The sequence below is a fragment of the Coregonus clupeaformis genome, unplaced genomic scaffold, assembly GCF_020615455.1.
Source record: "Coregonus clupeaformis isolate EN_2021a unplaced genomic scaffold, ASM2061545v1 scaf0112, whole genome shotgun sequence".
Classification (NCBI taxonomy): Eukaryota; Metazoa; Chordata; class Actinopteri; order Salmoniformes; family Salmonidae; genus Coregonus; species Coregonus clupeaformis.
In genome coordinates, this window is record NW_025533567.1 from 242,461 (window position 1) to 269,921 (window position 27,461).

The following is a 27,461-nucleotide window of genomic DNA, read 5'->3' on the forward strand; positions in this document are numbered from 1 at the left end:
GATTGAGTGAATAAACGTTCTAAAAGGTGCTCAGATCAGCAAGCTCTCTGTAGCTAAGTTTCCTTGAACTTGTCCAGAGATTTTTTATCCATTATCCATTTAGGCAAATTGTGCATTAATAAACTGGCGACAGCCTGTATGCCCTCCCACCTATCTGTTTCATGTCTCAGGTAGCCCGCGAAAGCCAACATGGATTGAATACAAGAATTGACTAATATTTGCCATATTCTAATCATTCTCATGCCAATGTATCGCCACGGTCCGTGCCATGGTGAAACTTGCACTCCTGTAGATCTGAAATAATTGGATGGTGAAACTTGCATCCAGTCAACCAGAAAAGCAAGGCGAAGCAATTCATTCATTCTTGAAAGTCAGGACAATCCTTGTCCTGTAAAAAACAATTATTTTTCTATTTGAAAAAGTAGATTTAGCAAGCAGTTGGCATTTAGAATAGAGTACCACAATATGAGTCATAATACCCATAACCTAGCGGTCAAACAGGGAAATGATGCTAATAGTTTTTCCACCATTCATTTTTCCCATATGGGATTTTAGAAATACTTAAAATAAGGGTTGTGTTTCGTGTAGGCTTACCCTGGCTTGACATTTTGATAACCGTGTAGATCTCTATAGGACAAGGTGACTTTTATCAACATATTAACCTGTATTTATCCCCCCAAAATGAAATGCTAATTAGCTGCTAATGTGCCTATCATAAAGAACTACAAATGCCATGATGATCTGGACGAGACTCCTGAATCGAGGCAAAGGTAAGAATCTCTGGATTAACTATCTAATATTAGCTAAATGTAGTAATGAATAAATTGGCTACATTTCTTTAAATTGACAATTCTGTGAACTGTTGTGCAAGTTTTAAATTGACACAATACCTGTTAGCAAAGGTGTCAGCTAGAGATGACGTGCAGAAGCTTTGATTTGTAGTTTTGCATGATGTCTACTTTGATGCTAATTAGCATTTTCGAATCTGAGAGTAAATAGAGTCGAATATATAATATATAGGGTAAGCCTACACGAAACACAGCCCTTATTTTAAGTGTTTCTAAAATCCTGTATGGGGAAAAACGATTGGAACCATTTCCCTGTTTGACCGCTAGGTTTTAGGGGTATTATGACAACTCATCACATGCCCCACGTACCTTCAGAATTATTCGGCAATGATCATTTATTAGAAAAACACAGTTTATTTGTTGCAATAAAGAAAGTATCTACCCCTGTCCAACAGATAAAAATGTTGCCGATCTTTAGAACATTTCTCATATAGCTGCCGTTTCCATTACAAATGTCTCAATGTTTTTTTTGCGACATTACTTTTGTTGAATATACCTGGGTCAATGGAAACTTGCCTAATGTGTCTCGCGTTAAAGGCGCTGCATGGTCAATCTGACGTCTGCATTGGCCGTGCAGCATTTACGGGTATATGGCCTCTGCAGAAGTCAGGGCATTCATACTTCTTGCGCTTCGCGGAGCAGATCTGTTGTGAAGGAAGTTGTCAAGGAAGTGAGTTTGTGTTTATACAGGACCTCCTGCCCCCACCTAACGTCAACTGATCATGTCAATGCAGAACTATACAGATCCCTCCGCATTGTTAGAAAATTTGGGAGGCGCACAGCAATGCGGTACGGAGCTCAATTTGGCCTCTGCGTGCCTCCAGAGGCTCTGCACGTGCGTCACACCCTCCATACGGAGTCTCCGACCACATTTTCAGATCAAACATAAATTGGCTCTTAGACAGTCAAAAGTGATAAACAGAACAGTCAGACAATCAACCTGTCAATCAATGCTAATTGGTGTGTCAATCAATTAGCTAATGGGCTGGCTCCTGCTCTAACAAGTTAACCAATTAACAGTTTCCAGCAGGGTCACCCTCTTCATTACTGCATCAAACCCCATTCACCTCTCTGGTGTCTTCCATTCCTCCTCACCCTCTACCCCTTCCTTCTTTCCTCAGAGCTCTTGGATCCCCTCTAGGTGTCATCTGACAGCCTTTTCCTGGGGAGGGGGACTGAAGTGGAGAGGGAGGGGGGAATAAAAAGGGATGAAGGAGGAAAAGCAGACAGACTAACAGACAAGGAGGGAGTGCGACGCAGTCAGAGGAAGAGATAGAGACACACAATCGAAGCTATGCCCGAAGCCAAGAAGCCAGGTAAGCAAGTCATACACATCGTACGCTTCGACACTGTTGTACAGCTAGTGTCCTCTTTGAACTATCTATATTGGTCGGTGTTCTTCCTGTCATCGACCGAAACAGACTCTCTACTACTCCCATAGGCTGGTTCCCCACGTATGATAGTATGTTGTTGATAATGTGATACGCCGTTGTTTTTGCGCTTTATACCCCCATAGCGTCCACAAAAGTAATAGATGAAGTTTATTGGCGTATTTGTTGACTCAATTTGGGAAATGTTACGATAAGCATGACAAAGTGATGATTTCAAAGATCAGAAATCTTCTGAATTAACATAGGTTGCATTCATTATGAAGGTAGAGTGAGGTAAAGAGAAAAGTGGATGGCAGGAAAGATAGTGAGAATCTGTCTGTTTTTGTGATGGTGGAGAGTCCAGGCAGTGGCAAGGTAGAGGCCTATCTCATCTCAATAGTTCGTTTGGAACTTTTATTATTATTAGCATTAGGATAAGGTTTAAGGTTAGGTCTATGGTTAGAATGGATAGTTAGTTAAAATGTTGTTGATAAATAATCGATCTACTGAACATCTACAAACCATCTATTTGACACTATCGAAAATAGCACATATCTGTTATAATGAGGTTATAGATTATAATGAGGTTGATGGTATTATTTGCACAGATCTGTTCTCTTTTACACCACAAAGTCTCCCTATGTCTGTAATAGACCCCAATGTTGATATGGGGGGAAAAGAGGTTCAAGTACTTGTACATTGTAGGCCTATACTCAGACAGCATTAACACCAGCAATACGTAGGTCTTGTATGCATGGAATTAGTTGTGAATACATTGCAGCCTCAGCATCTGTTGACAAAACATTGCCATAAGTGTCAGTGAAATTTATTGCCCGTATGTAGTAATGTTTGTCTATCTGACAGGGATCTAAAATATGTTGTGGTCTCTTTTCAACAGTGACCTTAAGGCACTGTAAATCACATGGCAACATGAAATTTGAGAGACTCTGACTCAAACAGGGAGGGAGGGAGGGAGGGAGGGGGAAGATACTCTTATAAAAAAAGGTGCTATCTAGAACCTTAAAGGGTTCTTCGGCTGTCCCCATAAGATAACCATTTGAAGAACCCTTTTTGGTTGCAGGTAGAACCCTTTTTCCAGGTAGAACCGAAAGGGTTCTACCTGGAACCAAAAAGGGTTCTCCTACGGGGACAGCCGAAGAACCCTTTTGGAACTCTTTTTTCTAAGAGTGTAGTGTGGAAGAACAGAGTAGAGCAGTAGCATAGTAAAGCATACCGATAAGATGAGGGGAGAAAGATGAACGAGATGATGTGTCGGAGGGGGTTATGCCATGTCAGGTGTGACCTCCTCACATCACTTCTCTGCACCTCAGAGGCTCAATCTGTCTGACCCTGATTGCCTGTCTACTTCACTTACACCTCTACTGCTAAACGCTTTCATCTGGCTAACCGATTAGTGTGGCCTGTTTGGATCCTTACCATAGACTATTAACTATAGAAATGTCTTCTAAGGGCATATCTTGTACTGTATTTACTATATGTTTAATTATTTTACCTTACCTTACACACCCTTAATTTCACCACTGTTATTCCTGTTTATACTGCCTGGCTGGCTGGCTCAGAGTAATTCCACCCCAATTTCCTTACGTCTCAGCCATGTGTTGCCAATCTAGCATCATGACATCATGTAGATCGTGCTCCTGTCACCACATTAATTCCATCCTCCAGACTGCTCTCCCTTACACCCCCCTTGAACTTAAACTCAGCCCCGGAGCCTTCCCCTCCCCTACTTCTTCCTTCAGTTGGTCACACAGCTCATATGACACCCCCCCTTCCCAATAAACAGCATTAAGAATAGTTCTGCAGCCTTAGGGGAGGAGGCTACGCCTGTGTGCGAAGCCTTAGGAAGGGGATTGAGCAGACCAGAGAGGGAATAACTGCACTTGGTCAACCCAAGGCAACCTAGTGTTGTGGAAAATATGAATATTTTATCAGAGATATTAATGAATAGCCATGAATGTCTTGTGTTTTGGACATACAGCATATGATTGTGAGACACATCGTGGTATCAGTTACACTCAGGCTATATGAGGGGTGATAACAGGTGAAGAGTTGTTTGTTGACGCTGCTTCCCTTCATTGGGGGAGCGAACATAACACAATTAATTATTCGCTGTAATGCAGTGAAAGACCAGCATCTTTACACCCTCCTTTGGGGTCTGGAGCAGGGGCATGGTGCAGGGAAATGCCCCTAATAAAGTGTTATGATATCCCACCAACGTGTTTTGCGGTGGGGCCATTTGATTAGTGAAAGTTTACGTTCTCATGACCCCCTCCAGTTGAGGCTCTTCAGAGGAGGGAGGGGAGGTGTGATGCGTGTGATAGAAGGAGTCAGGCGCAGGAGAGTAATACGCATCCAAAAAGTTTATTCCGTCGATAAACAGTCAACAAAACTCAGGCACAGGGGAAATATCTACCCTGGCAACAACAAGGTAAGGGTAGCTCAACCGAGCTACACACAGCTCACTACAAACAATCACCCACACAGACAAGGAAGCAGAGGGAACACTTATACAATGATTAATTGGGGATAAGGACCAGGTGTGTGTGATTAATTAGACAAGACTAGTGGAGTGATGATAAATGGATTGGCAGCAGCTAGTAAGCCGGTGACGACGAACGCCAAAACCTGCCCGAACAAGCAGGGGAGGCAGCCTCGGCGGAAGTCGTGACAGGAGAACCATCCTACTCAGTGAATTTCATAAAAATTTAAATAGTGAAACATTTAAAAGTGATCCTTTTTAGATAAAACTATACTAAATATATTCACGTCACCAAATAACTAATTAAAACACACTGTTTTACAATGAAGGTCTATGGTAGCCTCAACAGAACTCTGTAGGGTAGCACCATGGTGTAGCCAGAGGACAGCTATTTTCTGTCCTCCTCTGGGTACATTGACTTCAATACAAAAGTTAGGAGGCTCATGGATCTCACCCCCTTCCATAGACTTATACAGTAATTATGACAACTTCTGGAGGACGTCCTCTCACCTATCAGAGCTCTTGCAGCATGAACTGACATGTTGTCCATCCAATCAAAGGATCAGAGAATGAATCTAGTGCTGAAAGCATAAGCTACATCTAGCTATAGCACTGCAGTGCATAAAATGTGGTGAGTAGTTGACTCAAAGAGAGAGAAAGACAATAGTTGAACAGATTTGAACAAATTCATTTCTTCAAAAATGAAGGAGAAGCAGCAGAGAGAGAGAGTGAGAGATTTTGTTGTATTTCATTGTATACAGAGAGGAATTATATTTATGTTAGCTAGCTGGCTAAGGCTATCCAACACTTCCAATTCAAGGTAAGCCACCGGTGTACCTGCTAAACTGCTTGCGGTACACTACTGCGTGATCGAGCACACAGCCATGAAATCTCCATAGACAAACATTGGCAGTAGAATGGCCCGTACTGAAGAGCTCAGTGACTTTCAACGTGGCACCGTCATAGGATGCCACCTTTCCAACAAGTCAGTTCGTCAAATGTATGCCCTGCTAGAGCTGTCAACTGTAAGTGCTGTTATTGTGAAGTGGAAACATCTAGGAGCAACAACGGCTCAGCCGCGAAGTGGTAGGTGGTGTAAAGCTCGCCGCCATTGGACTCTGGAGCAGTGGAAACACGTTGTCTGGAATGATGAATCACGCTTCACCATCTGGCAATCCGAGGGACGAATCTGGGTTTGGCGGATGCCAGGAGAACGCTATCTGCCCGAATGCATAGTTCCAACTGTAAAGTTTGGTGGAGGAGAAATAATGGTCTGAGGCTGTTTTTCATGGTTCGGGCTTGGGCCCTTAGATCCAGTGAAGGGAAATCTTAACGCTACAGCATATAACGACATTCTTGATGATTCTGTGCTTCCAACTTTGTGGCAACAGTTTGGGGAAGGCCCTTTCCTGTTTCAGCATGACAAAGCCCCCGTGCAGAAAGCGAGGTCCATACAGAAATTGTTTGTCAAGATCGGTGTGGAAGAACTTGACTGGCCTACACAGAGCCCTGACCTCAACCCCATCGAACACCTTTGGGATGAATTGGAACACCGTCTGCGAGCCAGGCCTAATCGCCCAACATCAGTGCCCGACCTCACTAATGCTCTTGTGGCTGAATGGAAGCAAGTCTCTGCAGCAATGTTCCAACATCTAGTGGAAAGCCTTCCCAGAAGAGTGGAGGCTGTCATAGCAGCAAAGGGGGGACCAACTCCAATGCTCATGAATTTGGAATGAGATGTCCGACGAGCAGGTGTCCACATACATTTGGTCATGTAGTGTATGTTAACTATGACGTTAGCTAATATGGTGACAACGATGCTTGGAGAGGTTTTGTCGCCTGGTCACAGACAGCTGTTGTGTTGTGCACTGAAGTCCACAAGTGAAGTGAAAATGTGAGAGGAGGAGAGCGCGTATGAAGGTGAACTGTGTGATCAGGGGTGAATTCATTCAGCCAATTCTGTTGCAAAACGTTTCTTAAAACTCTCATTTTAGTTGCAAAACGTAACGTTTTGAAACTGTTTGGACTAATGATTACACCCTAGATCAGCTAGATGCAGGCAAGAGTGTACAAGGCAGTATTTAATGTGTCACTGTGTCACCTTGATTACTCCTATTTGTCTCTTGACCTGTGCACCTACGTAATAAACGTTCATTTATAGGCTAGGTTGTAGCAACCTCATGATGGGTATAGGGCAAATTTGAATATCATGTAGTAGCCTAAACATATCGATGTTACATTGAGCTGGGTGACTGGAATATGACTGACAGTCATCCAATATACTGTAATAAAATTAAGGCCATGCTCATAAAAACATTAAATTGTCCTCCCTAATCTTAAATGGCACCGACCGCCACTGACCCCCTCAACCCACACTCCTTTCCACCCCTCTTCTGGACTGGTGCCTGCTGCCTGGGCAGAGTGGCAGGGAAAGACTGGTGTCTCCTGAGCCTCCTCCATCCTCTTCCACACCCCGCCCTCATGCAACCGAGGCAGTGAGTATAGCATTACCTCATACCAGGGCCGTCACCATGCCCCCCCAGGTATGCAGCTCTGGCTTGATGGATTACAGACAGATGCAGAGTCAACAGAGAGCCAGATGAGTTTACAATCAGAGTGTGAACCGTTAAGCTCTAATATGTCATTAACTGAGACTTTATAAACACGCCGTAAGCATTTTGTGGCGGATAGGAACACTGGCAGTAGTATTTGGTAATGTCCTCTTATGTAAAAGTTTCTTTCTGCGCTTTGAGACAGACCTATTTTAAGCGCCCTCTGGTAAGGCACGGAGAGATATGCGGAGGGAAGGGTAATGAATGGAGATTAATGGAAAAGATAGCGGACAGTTTGGGATGATATTTATGGGGTCTCGTTTATTCCATTCTGCAGATACCACTTCCCTAAAGAGAGGTGTCATTTTCCTCTCTGCCAAAGTGGTTTTTGTTGAAAGCTTTTTATTTACAAGACATTCTATAATACTCGGCCATATTTACGACAATACCATAAACTCTCACCTGCTCTCTCCCTGCAGTCTTCCTTTACCTGTCTACCACTCTTATTACCATGTCTCATCCTCTCTCCTCCGCTGTTCCACTATAAATCTTCACCCCACACGTGTGCCAGCGGACGGGGGGAGGGGTAGCGGAGAGAGACATCACTAGAGGAATGCATACAGGCTATAATTCTTATCATCATTACTGTCTGATAAATACAGCGTGATATACTACCCTCCCAGGTTCCCTCCCTTCCCTTCCTATGTTCACTTACAGGCTTACCTCAGTACTGTAGTACCCTAGTAAATCTCCTCCCACCTCTTCCTGTTGCCATGTTGGAAAACATGAAAGTGGTTCGTTAAACAGATGAATTTATAGTTGCCAGCCCAGCGACTACTATAGCCCACACATGCTGTGGTAAAAGACAGCTGCAGCGATTACACAGCACACCTACTGCACAGTGGAAACAAATACACCTGGCTGGGACCCACCACAACCTCCGCCAAGTTACAACCAAAAAGAATTACTACATTAGAGTGGTATTAATGCTCTTCATAGCAAGACCTGATGCCAGCAATATAGGCCTGCATATATGTTATGGTATTCATTCAACTTACATTACTCTCCCTCCACCATACCACCATGCCACCTTCCCTACTCCCCTACTACTACTCTTTAGAATATGCCCCCTCCTTCTCCCTTTGTCTAGAAACCACTGTATGACATATACCTCTATAACTCATATCATCGGAACTGTCAAATAAAACCACCAAATGATGGAGCTATATAGAGAGCAGAGGCTTAAGTGTACTCCCATGCTGCCAAAAGCATCACTCTCTTCATCCTCATCATAAAACGGTGAAACTCCATCAGTCACACTCTGCCCCCAGCATGGATACCCGCCAAATGCCAATAATACCATTGATACTCCACCACACGCTCAGTGGTATAAATAGACCCCTTGAATATACATTTCCCCTTTGAGTCCTTATGTGAGTATGCCCGCTTGGTGCTATAGTTGAATATATTTATGAAAATGTGAAAATGCCTGCATTATACGCAGGTTGATGTTTATTTTCATGAATCTTGCCCCGTAGGCAAAACTGAGCTTTTTCCACTAGATGGGCCAGCTGCAAAGTCAAAATTAGCTGTATCGTAAAACTTAATGAAAATTAAAAATGAGCTTTTTGGTTGTAATTTAAGGTTAGAGTTAGGCATTAGGGTTAGCAGTGTGGTTAAGGTTAGGGTTAGGTTTAAAATCAGATTTTATGACTTTGTGGCTGTGCCAGCTAGTGACCACTCTTCAGAGCTGCCTCCAGGGCAAGATTCATGACGATAAATGCCAACCTGCGTATTATACCATGGTGACTTTTATAGGTAAACAAGCACATTCTGATAAGTGTAGATAAAGATGTAAGTCTATTTGTATCACATACTGTATGTACTGTAGGTTCTGCACTTAGAAAAATAATTACTAATTGAATTACAATACTACATACATTTACAAACATTTTGTCTTTATTAGCCCACACAGCTACAAGGATTCACTTTCATGCCTGGTTTAAGTCCTCATATTGAAGCTTATAGAGACCCCAACTGATGTATAGAACAATCTTAAAATTATCTACTTTGGTTTAGAAACAAGCATCATGAAACCTCTTAACACAATACATTCATTTGACTTGGTGAAAATCACCTTTTTGGACCTAACTTGCTTACCACTTTTTCCATGTGGTTTCTTCCTTCATAGACTCCATGAAATGATGACTTCTTCCTAAATATTTGGTCAAATTATGAATTGTGTGTATGGTTTCCTATAAACAAGGGTGGCTCAACTCACCCCTTTGTCTCAACTTAACCCACTCTCCCCTACTGATATGCAGGATTTTTTGGGGTGTGCAGCATAACATGTGAGTAATGTTAGGAGTAATGAGACATGTACAGTGCATTCGGAAAGTATTCAGACCCTTTGACCTTTATGGTAGAGTGGCCAGACGGAAGCCACTCCTCAGTAAAAGGCACATGACAGCCCGCTTGGATTTTGCCAAAAGGCACCTAAAGACTCTCAGACCATGAGAGACAAGATTCTCTGGTCTGATGAAACCAAGATTTAACTATTTGAATCCCAAGCTTCACGTCTGGACGAAACCTGGCACCATCCCTACGATGAAGCATGGTGGTGGCAGCATCATGCTGTGGGGATGTTTTTCAGTGGCAGGGACTGGGAGACTAGTCAGGATTGAGGGAAAGATGAACGGAGCAAAGTACAGAGAGATCCTTGATGAAAACCTTCTCCAGAGCGCTCAGGACCTCAGACTGGGGCGAAGATTCACCTCAACTGTACAACGACCCATTTGCAAAAATGTCTAAAAACCTGTTTTTGCTTTGTCATTATGGGTTATTGTGTGTAGATTGATGAGGGAAAAAAACAATTTAATCAATTTTAGAATAATGTGGAAAAAGTCAAGGGGTCTGAATACTTTCCGAATGCACTGTATGTCACACGTATGTCACATGTCTGTAGGTTGTGTGAGGGGCACCAAGCGCCATAAACACAACATGGGAGAACATGCTACCAATGGGACCTAGTCAGAGTGGGGCCCCCTGGTCTCAGTCTCTAGTTAACACGTTCACTGTTGCCTTTAACTCACGGTTGTAGACGTGTTAAAGAGCCTATAGGCAGGTATTTCAGAAGCCCTCTAACATTGGCCTAAGGGAAAGGAATCCTCACCAAGCATACTGTAGATGCATTACCAAAAGGCCTAAAATATAGAACTCTAATTATACGATAAAACAAACGTATGTTCTTTGCAAGATATCACAGATTCAACTCTAAGACAACTCTTGCTAATTTATATATAGTACCAGTCAAAAGTTTGGACACACCTACACACCTATTCTTTATTTTTACTATTTTCTACATTGTAGAATAATAGTGAAGACATCAAAACTATAAAATAACACATATGGAACCATGTAGTAACCAAATAATTGTTAAACAAATCAAAATATATTTTATATTTGAGATTCTTGAGATGAGATGAGTCAGATGAGACCAAAATGGAGCTCTTTGGCATCAACTCAAATCGCCGTGTTTGGAGGAGGAGGAATGCTGCCTATGACTCCAAGAACACCATCCCCACCGTCAAACATGGAGGTGGAAACATTATGCTTTGGGGGTGTTTTTCTGTTAAGGGGACAGGACAACTTCACCGCATCAAAGGGACGATGGACGGGGCCATGTACCATCAAATCTTGGGTGAGAACCTCCTTCAAATACTTTTTTCCCTCACTGTAACACCTCCTCCTCCATGCTTTATGGTGGGAACGACACATGCGGAGATCATCCGTTCACCCACACTGCGTCTCACAAAAACACGGCGGTTGGAACCAAAAATCTCCAATATGGACTCCAGACCAAAGGACACATTTCCACCAGTATAATGTCAATTGCTCGTGTTTCTTGGCCCAAGCAGGTCTCTTCTTCTTATTGGTTTCCTTTAGTAGTGTTTTTTTTTGCAGCAATTCGACCATGAAGGCCTGATTCACACAGTCCCCTCTGAACAGTTGATGTTGAGATGTGTCTGTTACTTGAACTCTTTGAAGCATTTATTTGGGCTGCAATTTCTGAGGCTCGTAACTTATCCTCCTCAGCAGAGGTAACTCTGGGTCTTCCATTCCTGTGGCAGTCATCATGAGAGCCAGTTTCATCATGGCTCTTGATGGTTTTTGCGACTGCACTTGAAGAAACGTTCAAAGTTCATGAACTTTCCGTATTGACTGACCTTCATGTCTTCAAGTAATGATGGACTGTCATTTCTCTTTGCTTATTTGAGCTATTCTTGCCATAATATGGACTTGGTCTTTTACCAAATAGGGTTATCTTCTGTATACCCCCCCTACCGCGTCACTACACAACTGATTGGCTCAAACGCATTAAGAAGTAAAGAAATTCCACAAATTAACTTTTAAGAAGGCACACCTGTTAATTGAAATGCATTCCAGGTGACTACCTCATGAAGCTGGTTGAGAGAATGCCAAGAGTGTGCAAAGCTGTCATCAAGGCAAAGGGTGGCTATTTGAAGAATCTCAAACATAATATATTTTGATTTGTTTAACACTTTTTTGGTTACTACATGATTCCATATGTGTTATTTCATAGTTTTGATGTCTTCACTATTATTCTACAATGTAAAAAATAGTAAAAATTAAGAAAAACCCTTGAATGAGTAGGTGTGAACAAACTTTTGACTGGTAGTGTACATTGTGGCCTGGATCAGTGCTGAAATTAGCGAACACTTCAAAGATTGAGCCTTTGAAAGTGATTAATAAAATGAGGCCACACATGGCAGAAGACTATATGTGGCTTACTACTGTATCTGAGGGAGGAGAAGCACACATAGAGAAGGAAGAGGGGGAAATGTCAAGAGAGATTAAGAACATTCCACAGAGGTTACCCTTCAAAAAGAGAGAGAGAGATAGGGAGAAGTAGAGGGGGAGAGAGCTGAGAGTATACAGTGGGGAGAACAAGTATTTGATACACTGCCGATTTTGCAGGTTTTCCTACTTACAAAGCATGTAGAGGTCTGTAATTTTTATCATAGGTACACTTCAACTGCGAGAGACGGAATCTAAAACAAAAATCCAGAAAATCACATTGTATGATTTTTAAGTAATTAATTTGCATTTTATTGCATGACATAAGTATTTGATCACCTACCAACCAGTAAGAATTCCGGCTCTCACAGACCTGTTAGTGTTTCTTTAAGAAGCCCTCCTGTTCTCCACTCATTACCTGTATTAACTACACCTGTTTGAACTCGTTACCTGTATAAAAGACACCTGTCCACACACTCAATCAAACAGACTCCAACCTCTCCACAATGGCCAAGACCAGAGAGCTGTGTAAGGACATCAGGGATCAAATTGTAGACCTGCACAAGGCTGGGATGGGCTACAGGATAATAGGCAAGCAGCTTGGTGAGAAGGCAACAACTGTTGGCGCAATTATTAGAAAATTGAAGAAGTTCAAGATGACGGTCAATCACCCTCGGTCTGGGGCTCCATGCAAGATCTCACCTCATGGGGCATCAATGATCATGAGGAAGGTGAGGGATCAGCCCAGAACTACACGGCAGGACCTGGTCAATGACCTGAAGAGAGCTGGGACCACAGTCTCAAAGAAAACCATTAGTAACACACTACGCCGTCATGGATTAAAATCCTGCAGCGCACGCAAGGTCCCCCTGCTCAAGCCAGCGCATGTCCAGGCCCGTCTGAAGTTTGCCTATGACCATCTGGATGATCCAGAGGAGGAATGGGAGAAGGTCATGTGGTCTGATGAGACAAAAATAGAGCTTTTTGGTCTAAACTCCACTCGCCGTGTTTGGAGGAAGAAGAAGGATGAGTACAAGGGGACAGGACGACTGCACCGTATTGAGGGGAGGATGGATGGGGCCATGTATCGCGAGATCTTGGCCAACAACCTCCTTCCCTCAGTAAGAGCATTGAAGATGGGTCGTGGCTGGGTCTTCCAGCATGACAACGACCCGAAACACACAGTCAGGGCAACTAAGGAGTGGCTACGTAAGAAGCATCTCAAGGTCCTGGAGTGGCCTAGCCAGTCTCCAGACCTGAACCCAATAGAAATTCTTTGGAGGGAGCTGAAAGTCCGTATTGCCCAGCGACAGCCCCGAAACCTGAAGGATCTGGAGAAGGTCTGTATGGAGGAGTGGGCCAAAATCCCTGCTGCAGTATGTGCAAACTTGGTCAAGACCTACAGGAAACGTATGATCTCTGCAATTGCAAACAAAGGTTTCTGTACCAAATATTAAGTTCTGCTTTTCTGATGTATCAAATACTTATGTCATGCAATAAAATGCAAATTAATTACTTAAAAATCATACAATGTGATTTTCTGGATTTCTTTTTAGATTCCGTCTCTCACAGTTGAAGTGTACCTATGATAAAAATTACAGACCTCTACATGCTTTGTAAGTAGGAAAACCTGCAAAATCGGCAGTGTATCAAATACTTGTTCTCCCCACTGTACCTTCAGGCGTTTGGAAATTGCTCACCAAGGATGAACCAGACTTGTAGAGGTCTACAATTTGTTTTCTGAGGTCTTGGCTGATTTCTTTAGATTTTCCCATGATGACAAGCAAAGAGGCACTGAGTTTGAAGGTAGGCCTTCAAATACATCCACAGGTGCACCTCCAATTGACTCAAATGATGTCAATTAGCCTATCAGAAGCTTCTAAAGCCATGACATAATTTTCTGGAATTTTCCAAGCTGTTTAAAGGCACAGTCAACTTAGTGTATGTAAATTTCTGACCCACTGGAATTGTAATACAGTGAATTATAAATGAAATAATCTGTAAACAATTGTTGGAAAAAGTACTTGTGTCATGCACATAGTAGATGTCCTAACCGACTTGCCAAAACTATAGTTTGTTAACAAGAAATTTGTGGAGTGGTTGAAAAACTAGTTTTAATGACTCCAACCTAAGTGTATGTAAACTTCCGACTTCAACTGTATTTAGAGGAAGGCTTGACAGTGATGGGGCAGCAGAGTCATGATATTTGTTAAATGTACACCATAGTATCCATCTTTCCCATGACCATATCTGATGGACCTGACCCTTGATGGCCTTTCTCATTTACCTCTCCCTCTCGCTCCTTCTCACTTTATCTCATCTCTCTCTCTCTCTCTCTCTCTCTCTTCTTTTCTCTCTTTCTCTCTTTCTCGCTCTCGCTCTCTCTCTCCTTGGAGAAGTGGATAAGTCCAGTATGAATAGAGAGGTTTAACACCATAAAAGCCCAGTGGACACAGTCTTATGGAACCACAAAAGATAGAAATGGAAAGACTAGAGAAATCAAACAAAGCAGACAGTAAGGGAAAGAAAAGACGGGGAACGTGAGACGAGAGTATTAGGAGTGAATAAAAAAAGATGGAGGACAAGAAAGAGGGAAATCTACCATGTGAAGGTACAGTATATTGAGAATAAGACCGTAAATGACCAAGACTAACCATAAGAACAGGGATGGATACGTTACACATTGACTGTGTGCATATCACTGTGCATTAACTTTAGCATTAGCGCTGAGGTTCAAGGGTCGGGGTTGCTCTGACTTAGCGCTGTACTTAGAACTTTTGGTATGAGTACGGCAGATAGAGAGACACTGAGCCGGCCTGTGATAGAGAGAGTGCTGACAGGTCGTAACCAGAGATAAGCCTTAGCCAAACTGGGCTGAAGGCCTGAAGGAGAGAAGGGGTTCGGTGTTGGTCTGACCAAAGACAATTACTTGTCAAATTCCGGCCTGTTTTTATAGTATCCGAACCCATCTTATTTATCAAATCAAATCAAATCAAATTTTATTGGTCACATGCGCCGAATACAACAGGTGCAGACATCACAGTGAAATGCTTACTTACAGCCCTTAACCAACAGTGCATTTATTTTTAACAAAACAAATAAAACAACAACAAAAAAAGTGTTGAGAAAAAAAAGAGCAGAGGTAAAATAAAATAACAGTAGGGAGGCTATATATACAGGGGGGTACCGTTGCAGAGTCAATGTGCGGGGGCACCGGCTAGTTGAGGTAGTTGAGGTAATATGTACATGTGGGTAGAGTTAAAGTGACTATGCATAAATAATTAACAGAGTAGCAGCAGCGTACAAAGGATGGGGTGGGGGGGCAGTGCAAATAGCAGTGGAATCTAGGGATGGTCTCATCTATCAATTTACTGTTAACCACCATCCTGGAACATACTGTAGTATAGGGACAGGATTTGTCATTTTGATTGCTGACTTCTACACTGTTGTCACAGAGGAGACCGTGCAGTTACTACATGTTCCATATTTCTCCTGTCCTTTAACAATGTCATGATGGGTGGTTTAACAAATCCTTTGTGCCAGCTTTGGACACAAGGCCTTGTCATCGGGGCTTACCGTCTCATGGCATGTTCTCTATGGTGCATAACTCCCATCCTAGTCAACAACAGTGGACTGAGCAGCGAATGGAGCACCAGAAATTCACTGACCCACTTACCTTCCATCTATGAACTGGGCCTGCTGCAAAGGCCCGGAACCTGGGCTAAAGATACCATTTAATGCCCTGTGCGTCAAAGACCCCTCGAGACCTAAGACGGTGGGTGTTGCCAGGGCTAAAACTACATGTGCTGAGAACCGTTAACAGATTGCTGCCTGAAAAACAAACCTTATCAAAAATAGACGTGTCGGCTGCTCAGTATGCCAACACTGAGAACACAGCCAGGGTCATGCAAAACAACCAGAGTGCCAAGGCCAAGGCTGAAATCTCAGAATTGCACTCATGGGACAATAGTTCTGCAAAGTCAGTTGTGATTGATCAGATGGGGATGGTTCGGGAGACCTGGTTGATGTTCTAAATTCTGTGGTTGGGTTGTTTAATAGATTTTGCTGACTACAAATCCCAAGGCACTGAGACTATTTCTGTTATCACTTTAACAGGTGCTCTGAACAAGGACACTGTCTGTACAAATTATTGCTTTGGATGGCAGATCCATGTGTCCTGCCAGAGTTTGAGCCAGAGATCATTACCGTTACTGTGTGGTTCAGTTTGTTTTGCAGTAACTAAGTCTTAATCTCTACATTCATTAGGCACCCTTGTGGCAGTATTGTAGATCTCAGATATTAGTACTTTGATGGTCTTAAACCCTATCAAAAGCATCTTAGTCTTGAGGCTGTGTTCTTTCATATTTTTCAGTCACATTATTCTTCATGATCTTATCTTCAAAACTATCTATCTCTATCAATAATATACACACAGTAGCCACTGTTTCTAGAGCAGGTTGATGTTTATTGGGATTAATCTTGTCCTGGAGGCAAAATTTAGCGATTTCCACTAAATGGGCCAGCTGCAAAGTCAAAATTCATTTTAAGGTTAGGGTTTGGTATAAGGTTAGCAGTGTTGTTAAGGTTAGGGTTAGGTTTAAAATCTGATTTTATGACTTTGTGGCTGTGCCAGCTAGTGACTACATGGCAGAGCTGCCTCCAGTACATGAGTCATCCCAATAAATGCGAATCTTGGTTTCCATATACAGTGTACTTTACTTTGACTCCAATTCCAATACTCTTTCTTTGCCAGAGGCAGAGCCTGAAGAAATTGGTAAGAACTGCACAAAGCAAGGTTGAGTGAATGTGGTTACATAAAAATGTGTATTTGTGTATTGTATGAAATTATGTGTTATGTGTCTAAGTACCGATATAATATTGTATGTACATTGTACATGGGAATGCATTAATGTATCAACATTCAGAATTTACACTACAGTGCTGTGTGCAGGCGTGGATTATGCATATCTAGACTTCTACATAATATATGTGCATTCAAATCATTTGTGAATGTTTGTATGTATGCATGTTTGCACAGTGTGGAGTCGAATATTGGTAATTCACAGCTGTGATTATTTTATATTATATTAACTATATTGTAAGTTTAATGGTCCATGATGTTTTCGAGATGGTATGGTTGGAATCTAACTCTTGCTCTCTTTACAGAACCTCTACATACAACTGATGAAAACTTATGTCACTCAGGATGTAACAATTAATTATTGTATATGTTTGTCCTTCAATTGTAGCGGCCAAGACAGATAAGGCTGCAGCAGCACCTGCTGGTGAGTCCACTCATGACAAATGGATGACAAATCCTGATACTTGAAATACTTCAGTGAATTCTTAGGCCTATACTAAAATCAATATGTCTGATTTTATTTTTCTCCTTTTTATTTTTTGCCAGATAAGGGTGGGTGAGAACAGAGCATGTGTGTGTGTGTGTGTGTTAACCTGTGTCCCTTTGTGTGTGTTTTTGTTAGTTGTGTTAGAGTCAGTAGGGCATAATCATCCCGTCATCATTCCAATGTAATGTGGGTTAACTGTTTTCCCTCATTCAGCGAAGCCAGCGGAGGATCATGGTAAGGCCTCTAAGACCAATCACAGAAGTAGCTTTCTGTGGGGATGAGACTGAGAGTGGCCATGCATGATTCTCACCACGCACCACGACAGTGTTGATCAGATAGCATGCCAGTACACTTAACTTAGGCTTCACACATGTTTATATTCACTGCTATCACAATTTCCTACTGGTTTATACCTGAAAAAACAAACTATATTCATTTAAATGATATATTACTAATTATTATTTTTATTACCCGAGATAACAGTTTAATCAGTTAGTAAGAGCTACCTATGTTAAGGTTGAGGTTATGCTTGTTATGTGGGTTATTTTGGCAAGCACTGGAGTGTGTTAAAAAAAAACAAGCACACATAGAACTTGAAAAAGCCATGAGTAAAATCACTGAGGATAACACACAATAAAGTCTGGGACTTATTTCTATTGTGGTCCTCTTGAAACAAGATGGCTAGGAAAGATCCAACACGGTTGAACACAGCGAGATAAAATATAAAAACAAAGAAGAAGAACATCTATCTCATCATTACAGTTACATCGTAGGGTACATTCATATAGGCACAGAAGACATCAAACAGTTTTTTACTTTATTTTATTGTGCGTGTGTGGTATTATTATTTATTGTGCGTGTGTGTATGGGGTGTGGTATTATATTTATTGTGTGTGTGTGTATGGGGTGTGGTATTATTATTTATTGTGCGTGTTCATGTGTGTGTACACAAAAAAAAAAAAAGTTGATTCAACGTACATTTGTAAAACAACCAGCTGCAATAGGATTGTGAGTTTGCTCAACAAAAATGTTATTGAGCAAACTCACAACAAAAAGCAATTTTATATTGAATCAACATCTTTTATTTTTATTTTTACAGTATATAGTATACACACAGCATTAAGTTGAAGTCAGTGTGTTATCTACGGTTCATCAGAGAGATGGTGGAGGTATTTGCTTGTGGGTATACAAGTAGTTGTATGTGTGTGTGTGAGGAATCTTAATTTGAGCCAGATCGCTACAGCAGGAAAATAATCCTGCAGTAACAGGAAATGTGAATTATTATGTTGATTATAATTAATGGATATTTTTTGTAGGGGTTGATACATTTGACGTTAGGGCAAATCAAGTCTGACATTTTAAAGTGGAAATTACAAACTTTAGAAGGCTTTTTAAACCTTGAATACGCTACAAGTTTGCATTTCCTGCCGTGCAGGAAAATTCTGATCAACAAAAGAGGGATCAAATTAAGAACCTACAACAGACTCAGTCCGTTTGGTACAGTCTAGTTCATCTCACTGAAATTCTGTCATTGTATACACTACTGGTCAAAAGTCTTAGAACACCTACTCATTCAAGGGTTTTCACCTGGAATGCTTTTCCAACAGTCTTGAAGGAGTTCCCACATATGCTGAGCACTTGTTGGCTGCTTTTCCTTCACTCTGCGGTCCGACTCAGGTCGGGGGATTGTGGAGGCCAGGTCATCTGATACAGTACTCCATCACTCTCCAAATAGCCCTTACACAGCCTGGAGGTGTGTTGGGTCATTGTCCTGTTGAAAAATAAATTATAGTCCCACTAAGCACAAACCAGATGGGATGGTGTATCTCTGCAGAATGCTGTGGTAGCCATGCTGGTTAAGTGTGCCTTGAATTCTAAATAAATCACAGACAGTGTCACCAGCAAAGCACCCCCACACCATAACACCTCCTCCTCCATGCTTTACGGTGGGAACTACACATGCGGAGATCATCCGTTCACCCACATTGCGCCTCACAAAGACGCGGCGGTTGGAACCAAAAATCTCAAATTTGGACTCCAGACGAAAGGACACATTTTCCAGCGGTCTAATGTCCATTGCTCGAGTTTCTTGGCCCAAGCAAGTCTCTTCTTCTTATAGTTGTCCTTTAGTAGTGGTTTCTTTGCAGCAATTCGACCATAAAGGCCTGATTCACATAGTCTCCTCTGAACAGTTGATGTTGAGATGTGTCTGTTACTTGACCTCTGTGAAGCATTTATTTGGGCTGCAATTTCTGAGGCTGGTAACTCTAATGAACTTATCCTCTGCAGCAGAGGTAACTCTGGGTCTTCCATTCCTGTGGCGGTCATCATGAGAGCCAGTTTCATCATAGCGCTTGATGGTTTTTGCGACTGCATTTGAAGAAACTTTCAAAGTTCTTGAACTTTTCCGTATTGACTGACCTTCATGTCTTAAAGTAATGATGGACTATCATTTCTCTTTGCTTATTTGAGCTGTTCTTGCCACAATATGGACTTGGTCTTTTACCAAATAGGGCTATCCTCACAACACAACTGATTGGCTCAAACGCATTAAGAAGGAAAGAAATTCCACAAATTAACTTTTAAGAAGGCACACCTGTTAATTGAAATGCATTCCAGGTGACTGCCTCATGAAGCTGGTTGAGAGAATGCCAAGAGTGTGCAAAGCTGTCATCAAGGCAAAGGGTAGCTATTTGAAGAATCTCAAATATAAAATATATTTTGATTTGTTTAACACTTTTTTGGTTACTACATGATTCCATATGTGGTATTTAATAGTTTTGATGTAGTTACAATGTAGAAAATAGTAAAAATAAAGAAAAACCCTTGAATGAGTAGGTGTTCTAAAACTTTTGACCGGTAGTGTAGACAGAGGTCGAACCTGTTAAGGAGAGTAAGAGCTTTTCTGGCTAAATGTGTTAGTTGCGTATGTGTACCCTATGTGTGAGTTCATATTGCATCATGTAAGGCAGCTCTACTCAATATTTAAGTCCGGTTCCTCTCACTTAAACCCTCTTATTTATATTGGCAGAAGAGCCACCTGTAATAAAGGGTAAGAGCTTTTCTGGCTGAATGTGATACTTACGTGAGTGTATGCAATGTACAAAGATAGCATTCTGTATGAACAGGTGTGTGTGTGTGTGTAAATCATGCCATATTTACTCAGCAATTACTCAAGTTCCTCTTCTAAAAGCCCTTAATTTTCTTGGCAGAAGCCAGGTCTGCTATAGAGGGTAAGAGCTTTTCTGGCCTAACATGTCACTTGTACGGAATGTGGGTGTGAGTGTGTGTGTGTGTTTGTCTGTGTGAATGCTTACAAGGTGCAATACTACTTATTCAGTTCATCCCCTAAAACCAGCCTGCTGCAGAGGGTAAGTGCTTCTCTAGCTGAATGTGTTACTTGTATGTGTGCGCATACTATTATGTGGAAGTGTACCTGTGTGACTATGTGTTTATGTATGTGTGGATATGTGTGTATAAGGTGCATCATGCTAGCTTTACAAATGGACAAAACAGTTTTTCATTCTAAATTCTAATTATACTCATGCTCAATTAATGCCCTGCTTAATATCTGATCATTTTCATTAACAGATGGTGTTACAGATGGTAAGAGCTTTTCTGGCCTAATGTGTCACTTGTATAAGTGTGTTTGTTTGTGTGCAGGACCGGCTCTAGCCTGTTGGGGGCCCTGAGCGAGATTTGGTTGACTAACAAAATCAATGGGGGCCCCTGGAGTTCAGGGCCTCTGGGCACATGCCCTGCGTGACCGGTCGGTATTCGGCCATGATTACTACAAGTTTAGATAGCTGGCTAGACTAATTTACCAATCTAAAAGTTGTTAGCTGATATGGCATATTGAGTGACTGACATAACAAGAGAAAAATGTCGAACTTGCACCTTGTATTCTATTATTCAACAGTAAGTTGAGACCCCGACTGAGTTTTATTTGGGGGAGGGGGTTTGGGGGCCCCCTAGCGGCCTGAGGCCCTAAGTGACCGCTTTTGTCTCTTATGCCTGGAGCCGGCCCTGTTTGTGTGTACAAGTTACATCATGCTAACATTAAAATCTTATAATTTTCATTAACAGAGGCCCAGCCTGCTCCAGAGGGTAAGCTTTTCTGGCTGGATGTGTTACTTGTACAGAGTGTGTGTGCAATGTGCATCATGCTAGCATTACTAGTCATGTTAGTGAATGTGTTACCTGTGTGAGTGTATGTTGATGTATGGGTGTCTGGTGCATCATGCTAGCATTACTAAGTTATTTCACACCCTGCCTAAAATCGTATCATTTTCATTAACAGCCTGTTATAGATGGTAAGAGCTTTTCTGACCTAGGGTGTCATTTACATTTTTACATTTTAGTCATTTAGCAGATGCTCTTATCCAGAGCGACTTACAGTTAGTGAGTGCATACATTTTCATACTGGCCCCCCGTGGGAATCGAACCAACAACCCTGGCGTTGCAAGCGCCATGCTCTACCAGCTGAGCTACACGGGGCCCACTTGAACAGAGAGTGTGTGTGTGTGTGTGCGTGTGCGTGTGCGTGCGTGGTGTATTTGTCTCTATAAATGTGTACAAGGTGCATCATGCTTAACAACTCATGTTAGTTAAATGTATCCCCTAAATCCTCATTATATTTTATTAACAGAGGCCCAGCCTGCTACTGAGGCTAAGAGGTTTTCTGGCCTAACATGTCACTTGTGCATAATGTGTGTGGGAGAGTGCGTGCTTTCGTGCGTGTGTGTTTGTCTGTGTACCTGCAAAGTGCAACATGCTAGCATAACCACTGTGATAGTTCAATCTGCTAAAATAATGTATTAACAGAGGCCCAGCCTGCAGTATTAACAGAGGCCCAGCCTGCAATATTAACACAGGCCCAGCCTGCAAGTTTAACACAGGCCCAGCCTGCAACATTAACACAGGCCCAGCCTGCAACATTAACACAGGCCCAGCCTGCAACAGTAACACAGGCCCAGCCTGCAACAGTAACACAGGCCCAGCCTGCAACATTAACACAGGCCCAGCCTGCAACATGAACACAGGCCCAGCCTGCAACATGAACACAGGCCCAGCCTGCAACATGAACACAGGCCCAGCCTGCAACATGAACACAGGCCCAGCCTGCAACATGAACACAGACCCAGCCTGCAACATTAACACAGACCCAGCCTGCAACATTAACACAGGCCCAGCCTGCAACATTAACACAGACCCAGCCTGCAACATTAACACAGGCCCAGCCGCAACAGGGGGTAAGAGCTTTTCAGTCTGAATGTGTTAAGCCTTAATTTACATCCCACGCAGTATTCAACGCAAGAACTACAATAAGCTAGGCAAAATGGCGATCCTGCATAGTTGCGTAGCTAAAATATGCAGACATGTGCAGCCCCGCAATTAGAAACTCGATGCAAGTAGGCAGGAGGATCGCCATTTAACGTAGCTAATTGCATGCTTGATATGCGTACATACGTATGGTATACAGTGCATTCGGAAAGTATTCAGACCCCTTGACTTTTTCGACATTTTGTTACGTTACAGCCTTATTCTAAAATGGATTAAATAAATAAAAAATCCTCATCAATCTGCACACAATATCCCATAATGACAAAGTGAAAGCAGGTTTTTACAAATTGTTGCAAATTTATAAAAAATAAAAAACCTTATTTACATAAGTATTCAGACCCTTTGTATGAGACTCGAAATTGAGCTCAGGTGCATCCTGTTTCCATTGATCATCCTTGAGATGTTTCTACAACTTGATTGGAGTACACCTGTGGTAAATTCAATTGATTGGACATGATTTGGAAAGGCACACACTTGTCTATATAAGGTCCCAGAGTTGGCAGTGCATGTCAGAGCAAAAACCAAGCCATGAAGTCGAAGGAATTGTCCGTAGAGCTCCAAGACAGGATTATGTCGATGCACAGATCTGGGGAAGGGTACCAAAAAATGTCTGCAGCATTGAAGGTCCCCAAGAATACAGTGGCCTCCGTCATTCTTAAATGGAAGAAGTTTGGAACCACCAACACTCTTCCTAGAGCTGGCCGCCGGCCAAACTGAGCAATCGGGGGAGAAGATTACTGACATGGTTACTCTGCAGAGCTCCAGAGTTCCTCTGTGGAGATGGGAGAGCCTTCCAGAAGGACAACCATCTCTGCAGCATTACACCAATCAGGCCTTTATGGTAGAGTGGCCAAACGGAAGCCACTCCTTAGGAAAAGGCACATGACAGCCCGCTTGGAGTTTGCCTAAATGCACCTAAAGGACTATCAGACCATGAGAAACAAGATTCTCTGGTCTGATGAAACCAAGATTGAACTCTGGCCTGAATGCCAAGCGTCACGTCTGGAGGAAACCAGGCACCGCTCATCACCTGGCCAATACCATCCCTACGGTGAAGCATGGTGGTGGCAGCATCATGCTGTGAGGATGATTTTCAGCGGCAGGGACTGGGAGACTAGTCAGGATCGAGGGAAAGATGAACGGAGCAAAGTACAGAGAGATCCTTGATGAAAACCTGCTCCAGAGCCAAGACAACGCAGGAGTGGCTTTGGGACAAGTCTCTGAATGTCCTTGAGTGGCCCAGCCAGAGCCCAGACAGAACCCGATCGAACATCTCTGGAGAGACCTGAAAATAGCTGTGCAGCGACGCTCCCCATCCAACCTGACAGAGCTTGAGAGGATCTGCAGAGAAGAATGGGAGAAACCCCCCAAATACAGGTGTGCCAAGCTTGTAGCGTCATACGCAAGCAGACTCCAGGCTGTAATCGCTGCCAAAGGTGCTTCAACAAAGTACAGAGTAAAGGATCTGAATACTTATGTAAATGTGATATTTCAGTGTTTTATTTGTAATCCATGTTTGCTTTGTCATTATGGGGTATTGTGTGTATATTGAGGAGGGAAAAAAACGATTTAATCCATTTTAGAATAAAGCGGTAACGTAACAAAGTGAAGGGATCTGAATACTTAGCCTTCACTTGTTTGTGTGTATCCTGTATACATATTTGCGGAAGTGTCATGTGGGTGTGGGTGTGGGTATTTCGGTGTGTGCTTCTGCATATAGAGTAACAGTCAAAAGTTTGGACACACCTACTCATTCAAGGGTTTTTCTTTATTTTTACAATTTTCTACATTGTAGAATAATAGTGAAGACATCAAAACTATGAAATATATTTTAGATTTTATATTCTTCAAAGTAGCCACCCTTTGCCTTGATGACAGCTTTGCACACTCTTGGCATTTGCTCAACCAGCTTAATGAGGAATGCTTTTCCAACAGTCTTGAAGGAGGTCCCACATATGCTGAGCACTTGTTGGCTGCTTTTCCTTCACTCTGCCGTCCAACTCATCCCAAACCATCTCAGTTGGGTTGAGGTCAGGTGATTGTGGAGGCCAGGTCATCTGATGCCGCACCATCACTCTCCTTCTTGGTCAAATAGCCCTTACACAGCCTGGAGGTGTGTTTTGGGTCATTGTCCTGTTGTAAAACAAATGATAGTCCCACTAAGTGCAAACCAGATGGGATGGCGTATCGCTGCAGAATGCTATGGTAGCCATGCTGGTTAAGTGTGCCTTGAATTCTAAATAAATCACAGATAGTGTCACCAGCAAAGCACCCCCACACCATCACACCTCCTCCTCCATGCTTCACGGTGGGAACCACACGCGGAGATCATCCGTTCACCTACTCTGCGTCTCACAAAGACACAGCGGTTGGAACCAAAAATCTCAAATTTGGACTCATCAGACCAAAGGACAGATTTCCACCGGTCTAATGTCCATTGCTCGTGTTTCTTGGCCCAAGCAAGTCTCTTCTTCTTATTGGTGTCCTTTAGTAGTGGTTTCTTTCCAGCAATTCGACCATGAAGGCCTGATTCACGCAGTCTCCTCTGAACAGTTGATGTTGAGATGTGTCTGTTACTTGAACTCTGTGAAGCATTTAAGGTGCAATCTGAGGTGCAGTTAACTCTAATGAACTTATCTTCTGCAGCAGAGGTAACTCTGGGTCTTCCTTTCCTGTGACGGTCCTCATGAGAGCCAGTTTCATCATAACGCTTGATGGTTTTTGCGACTGCACTTAAAGAAACTTTAAAAGTTCTTGACATGTTCCAGATTGACTGACCTTCATGTCTTCAAGTAATGATGGACTGTCGTTTCTCTTTGCTTATTTGAGCTGTTCTTGCCATAATATTGACTTGGTATTTTAACAAATAGGGCTATCTTCTGTATACCACCCCTACCTTGTCACAACACAAACTCATTAAGAAGGAAAGAAATTCCACAAATTAACTTTTAACAAGGCACACCTGTTAATTGAAATGCATTCCAGGTGACTACCTCATGAAGCTGGTTGAGAGAATGCCAAGAGTGTGCAAAGCTGTCATCAAGGCAAAGGGAGGCTACTTTGAAGAATCTAAAATCTAAAATATATTTTGATTTGTTTAACACTTATTTGGTTACTACATGATTCCATATGTGTTATTTCATAGTTTTGATGTCTTCACTATTATTCTACAATGTAGAAAATAGTAAAAATAAAGAAAAACCCTTGAATGAGTAGGTGTGTCCAAACTATTGACTGGTACTGTATATATTAGAATTCTCCTCATACATGACCATAAAACCTTTTACTTTCTTTTATCAGAGGCGAAGCCCCCTGAGACAAGAAAGGGTACTGTAACAAAAAGGATTGTAGTGAAGTGACTGTATGAATGCACAAATGTATCAATACGTGTGTGTGTATTTGTATGAACGAGCATGTATGCCAGTGTCATCATGGGTAAGCCTATGTATTTTTGTATGTCTTGTTTTTATGATCTAGTATTTCATATATTCACATATCCACATCTCTGCACATCGTGCGGTGCAACTTTTTTCTCCAGTCACAGACTCAGTACACAGGGACAGTATATTTGGTTGTTGTTTAACCCTTCGCTGTCCGCAGTACTAATGTCTATGTACCAATTGTTTCTTTTCATTCAGAGGGAAGTGAGGGCGGAGATGGTAAGGAAAGGAAACAATACACAACTACCCCTCTGTGTTTGTGTGCTTCCCTGCTTCTTGTCAATCACCTGGTTAACGTGCATGTCTGTCAGTCTCAGTCACGGCACGGTCTGTTGGTGTGTCGGAGACCTGAGTGTCCGTCACGGTGGACTGACAAACGGAGACTACTGAATCCTGGGATTGCTCTGGCGAAGGCCTTCATAGTCTGACTGTAGCAGTACAGACCATTGTATAGGGCAGTCAGTAATGGAAGAGATCCTGCAGGCCTATTTTATGGGTTTATGGATACTGTATCATTTATGTAGAGATCTTTAGGAATCATCTGTTGGTAAGTTAGACCCAGAGAATCAGTCTGACAGATAGCTGTTCAGATATCAGCGCCGACTGATACTAATTACTAGAGATCAGGGGTGAGTTTCCCAAAAACATAAAGATCATATTGGCAAAATGCCAGAATGGCATAAAGATCATCATTTTTCTATTGCTCATGAATGGATTTAAGATTATCTTTAGTGCTAAATATGATCTTTATGTTTTTGGGAAACTCACCCCTGATCTGTTGAGATTAGACATTACATGATACAGTATCATGGTTTCGCCAAAGCATCCAAGTGAAGGAATTGTATTAAACATCAAATGACCTTGACTTGAAATTGATGCAGAGTGAAAGCATCATCTAAATTACAAATTACAAAATGATATATACTGTATATATTTACTCTGGGTATATATCGTGACGTGTGTATTTGTGCACTTACTAAGTTAATGGTTTAATAGAAGGATAAGTTGATGACAAGTTTTGCTGTTTTTTGTTGGGTTAGTTCAAATACTGTTCCTGCACAATACCATATCCCTTATCATTCATCACTGTAAGTACTGTATTGCAAAATATGTTGATCTGAAATATCAAGGTATTATCTGTTCCTGAAGTGTTACAGTAATAATGAATTAAGTGATATTTACCTGCAGTAATATTTCCTATAATACGCATTATCCCCCATAATAATCTGACTGAAGAATTTG

The 27,461-nt window shown here is 42.1% G+C and overlaps 1 protein-coding gene across 28 annotated transcripts in view; it reads left to right on the forward strand.

Moving 5' to 3' along the window:
* Positions 1-2,062: 2,062 nt before the first annotated feature.
* Positions 2,063-27,461, forward strand: part of LOC121568909 (myosin-binding protein C, fast-type-like) — a 45,932-nt gene continuing 20,533 nt past the window's right edge. For 4 of the 28 annotated variants that reach the window (XM_041879380.2, XM_045213444.1, XM_045213443.1 and 1 more), the window contains exons 1-9: positions 2,075-2,164; positions 16,842-16,862; positions 17,338-17,373; positions 17,496-17,501; positions 17,650-17,670; positions 20,649-20,669; positions 21,028-21,042; positions 21,523-21,543; positions 26,418-26,438. In XM_041879380.2, coding sequence (XP_041735314.2) covers positions 2,143-2,164; positions 16,842-16,862; positions 17,338-17,373; positions 17,496-17,501; positions 17,650-17,670; positions 20,649-20,669; positions 21,028-21,042; positions 21,523-21,543; positions 26,418-26,438 — 184 coding nt within the window. In that variant the 5' untranslated portion in view covers positions 2,075-2,142. Of the gene's footprint in view, positions 2,165-16,841; positions 16,863-17,337; positions 17,374-17,495; positions 17,502-17,649; positions 17,671-20,648; positions 20,670-21,027; positions 21,043-21,522; positions 21,544-26,417; positions 26,439-27,461 lie in introns of all 28 variants that reach the window. The other 24 variants (XM_045213448.1, XM_045213455.1, XM_045213458.1 and 21 more) reach the window with 18 other exon arrangements.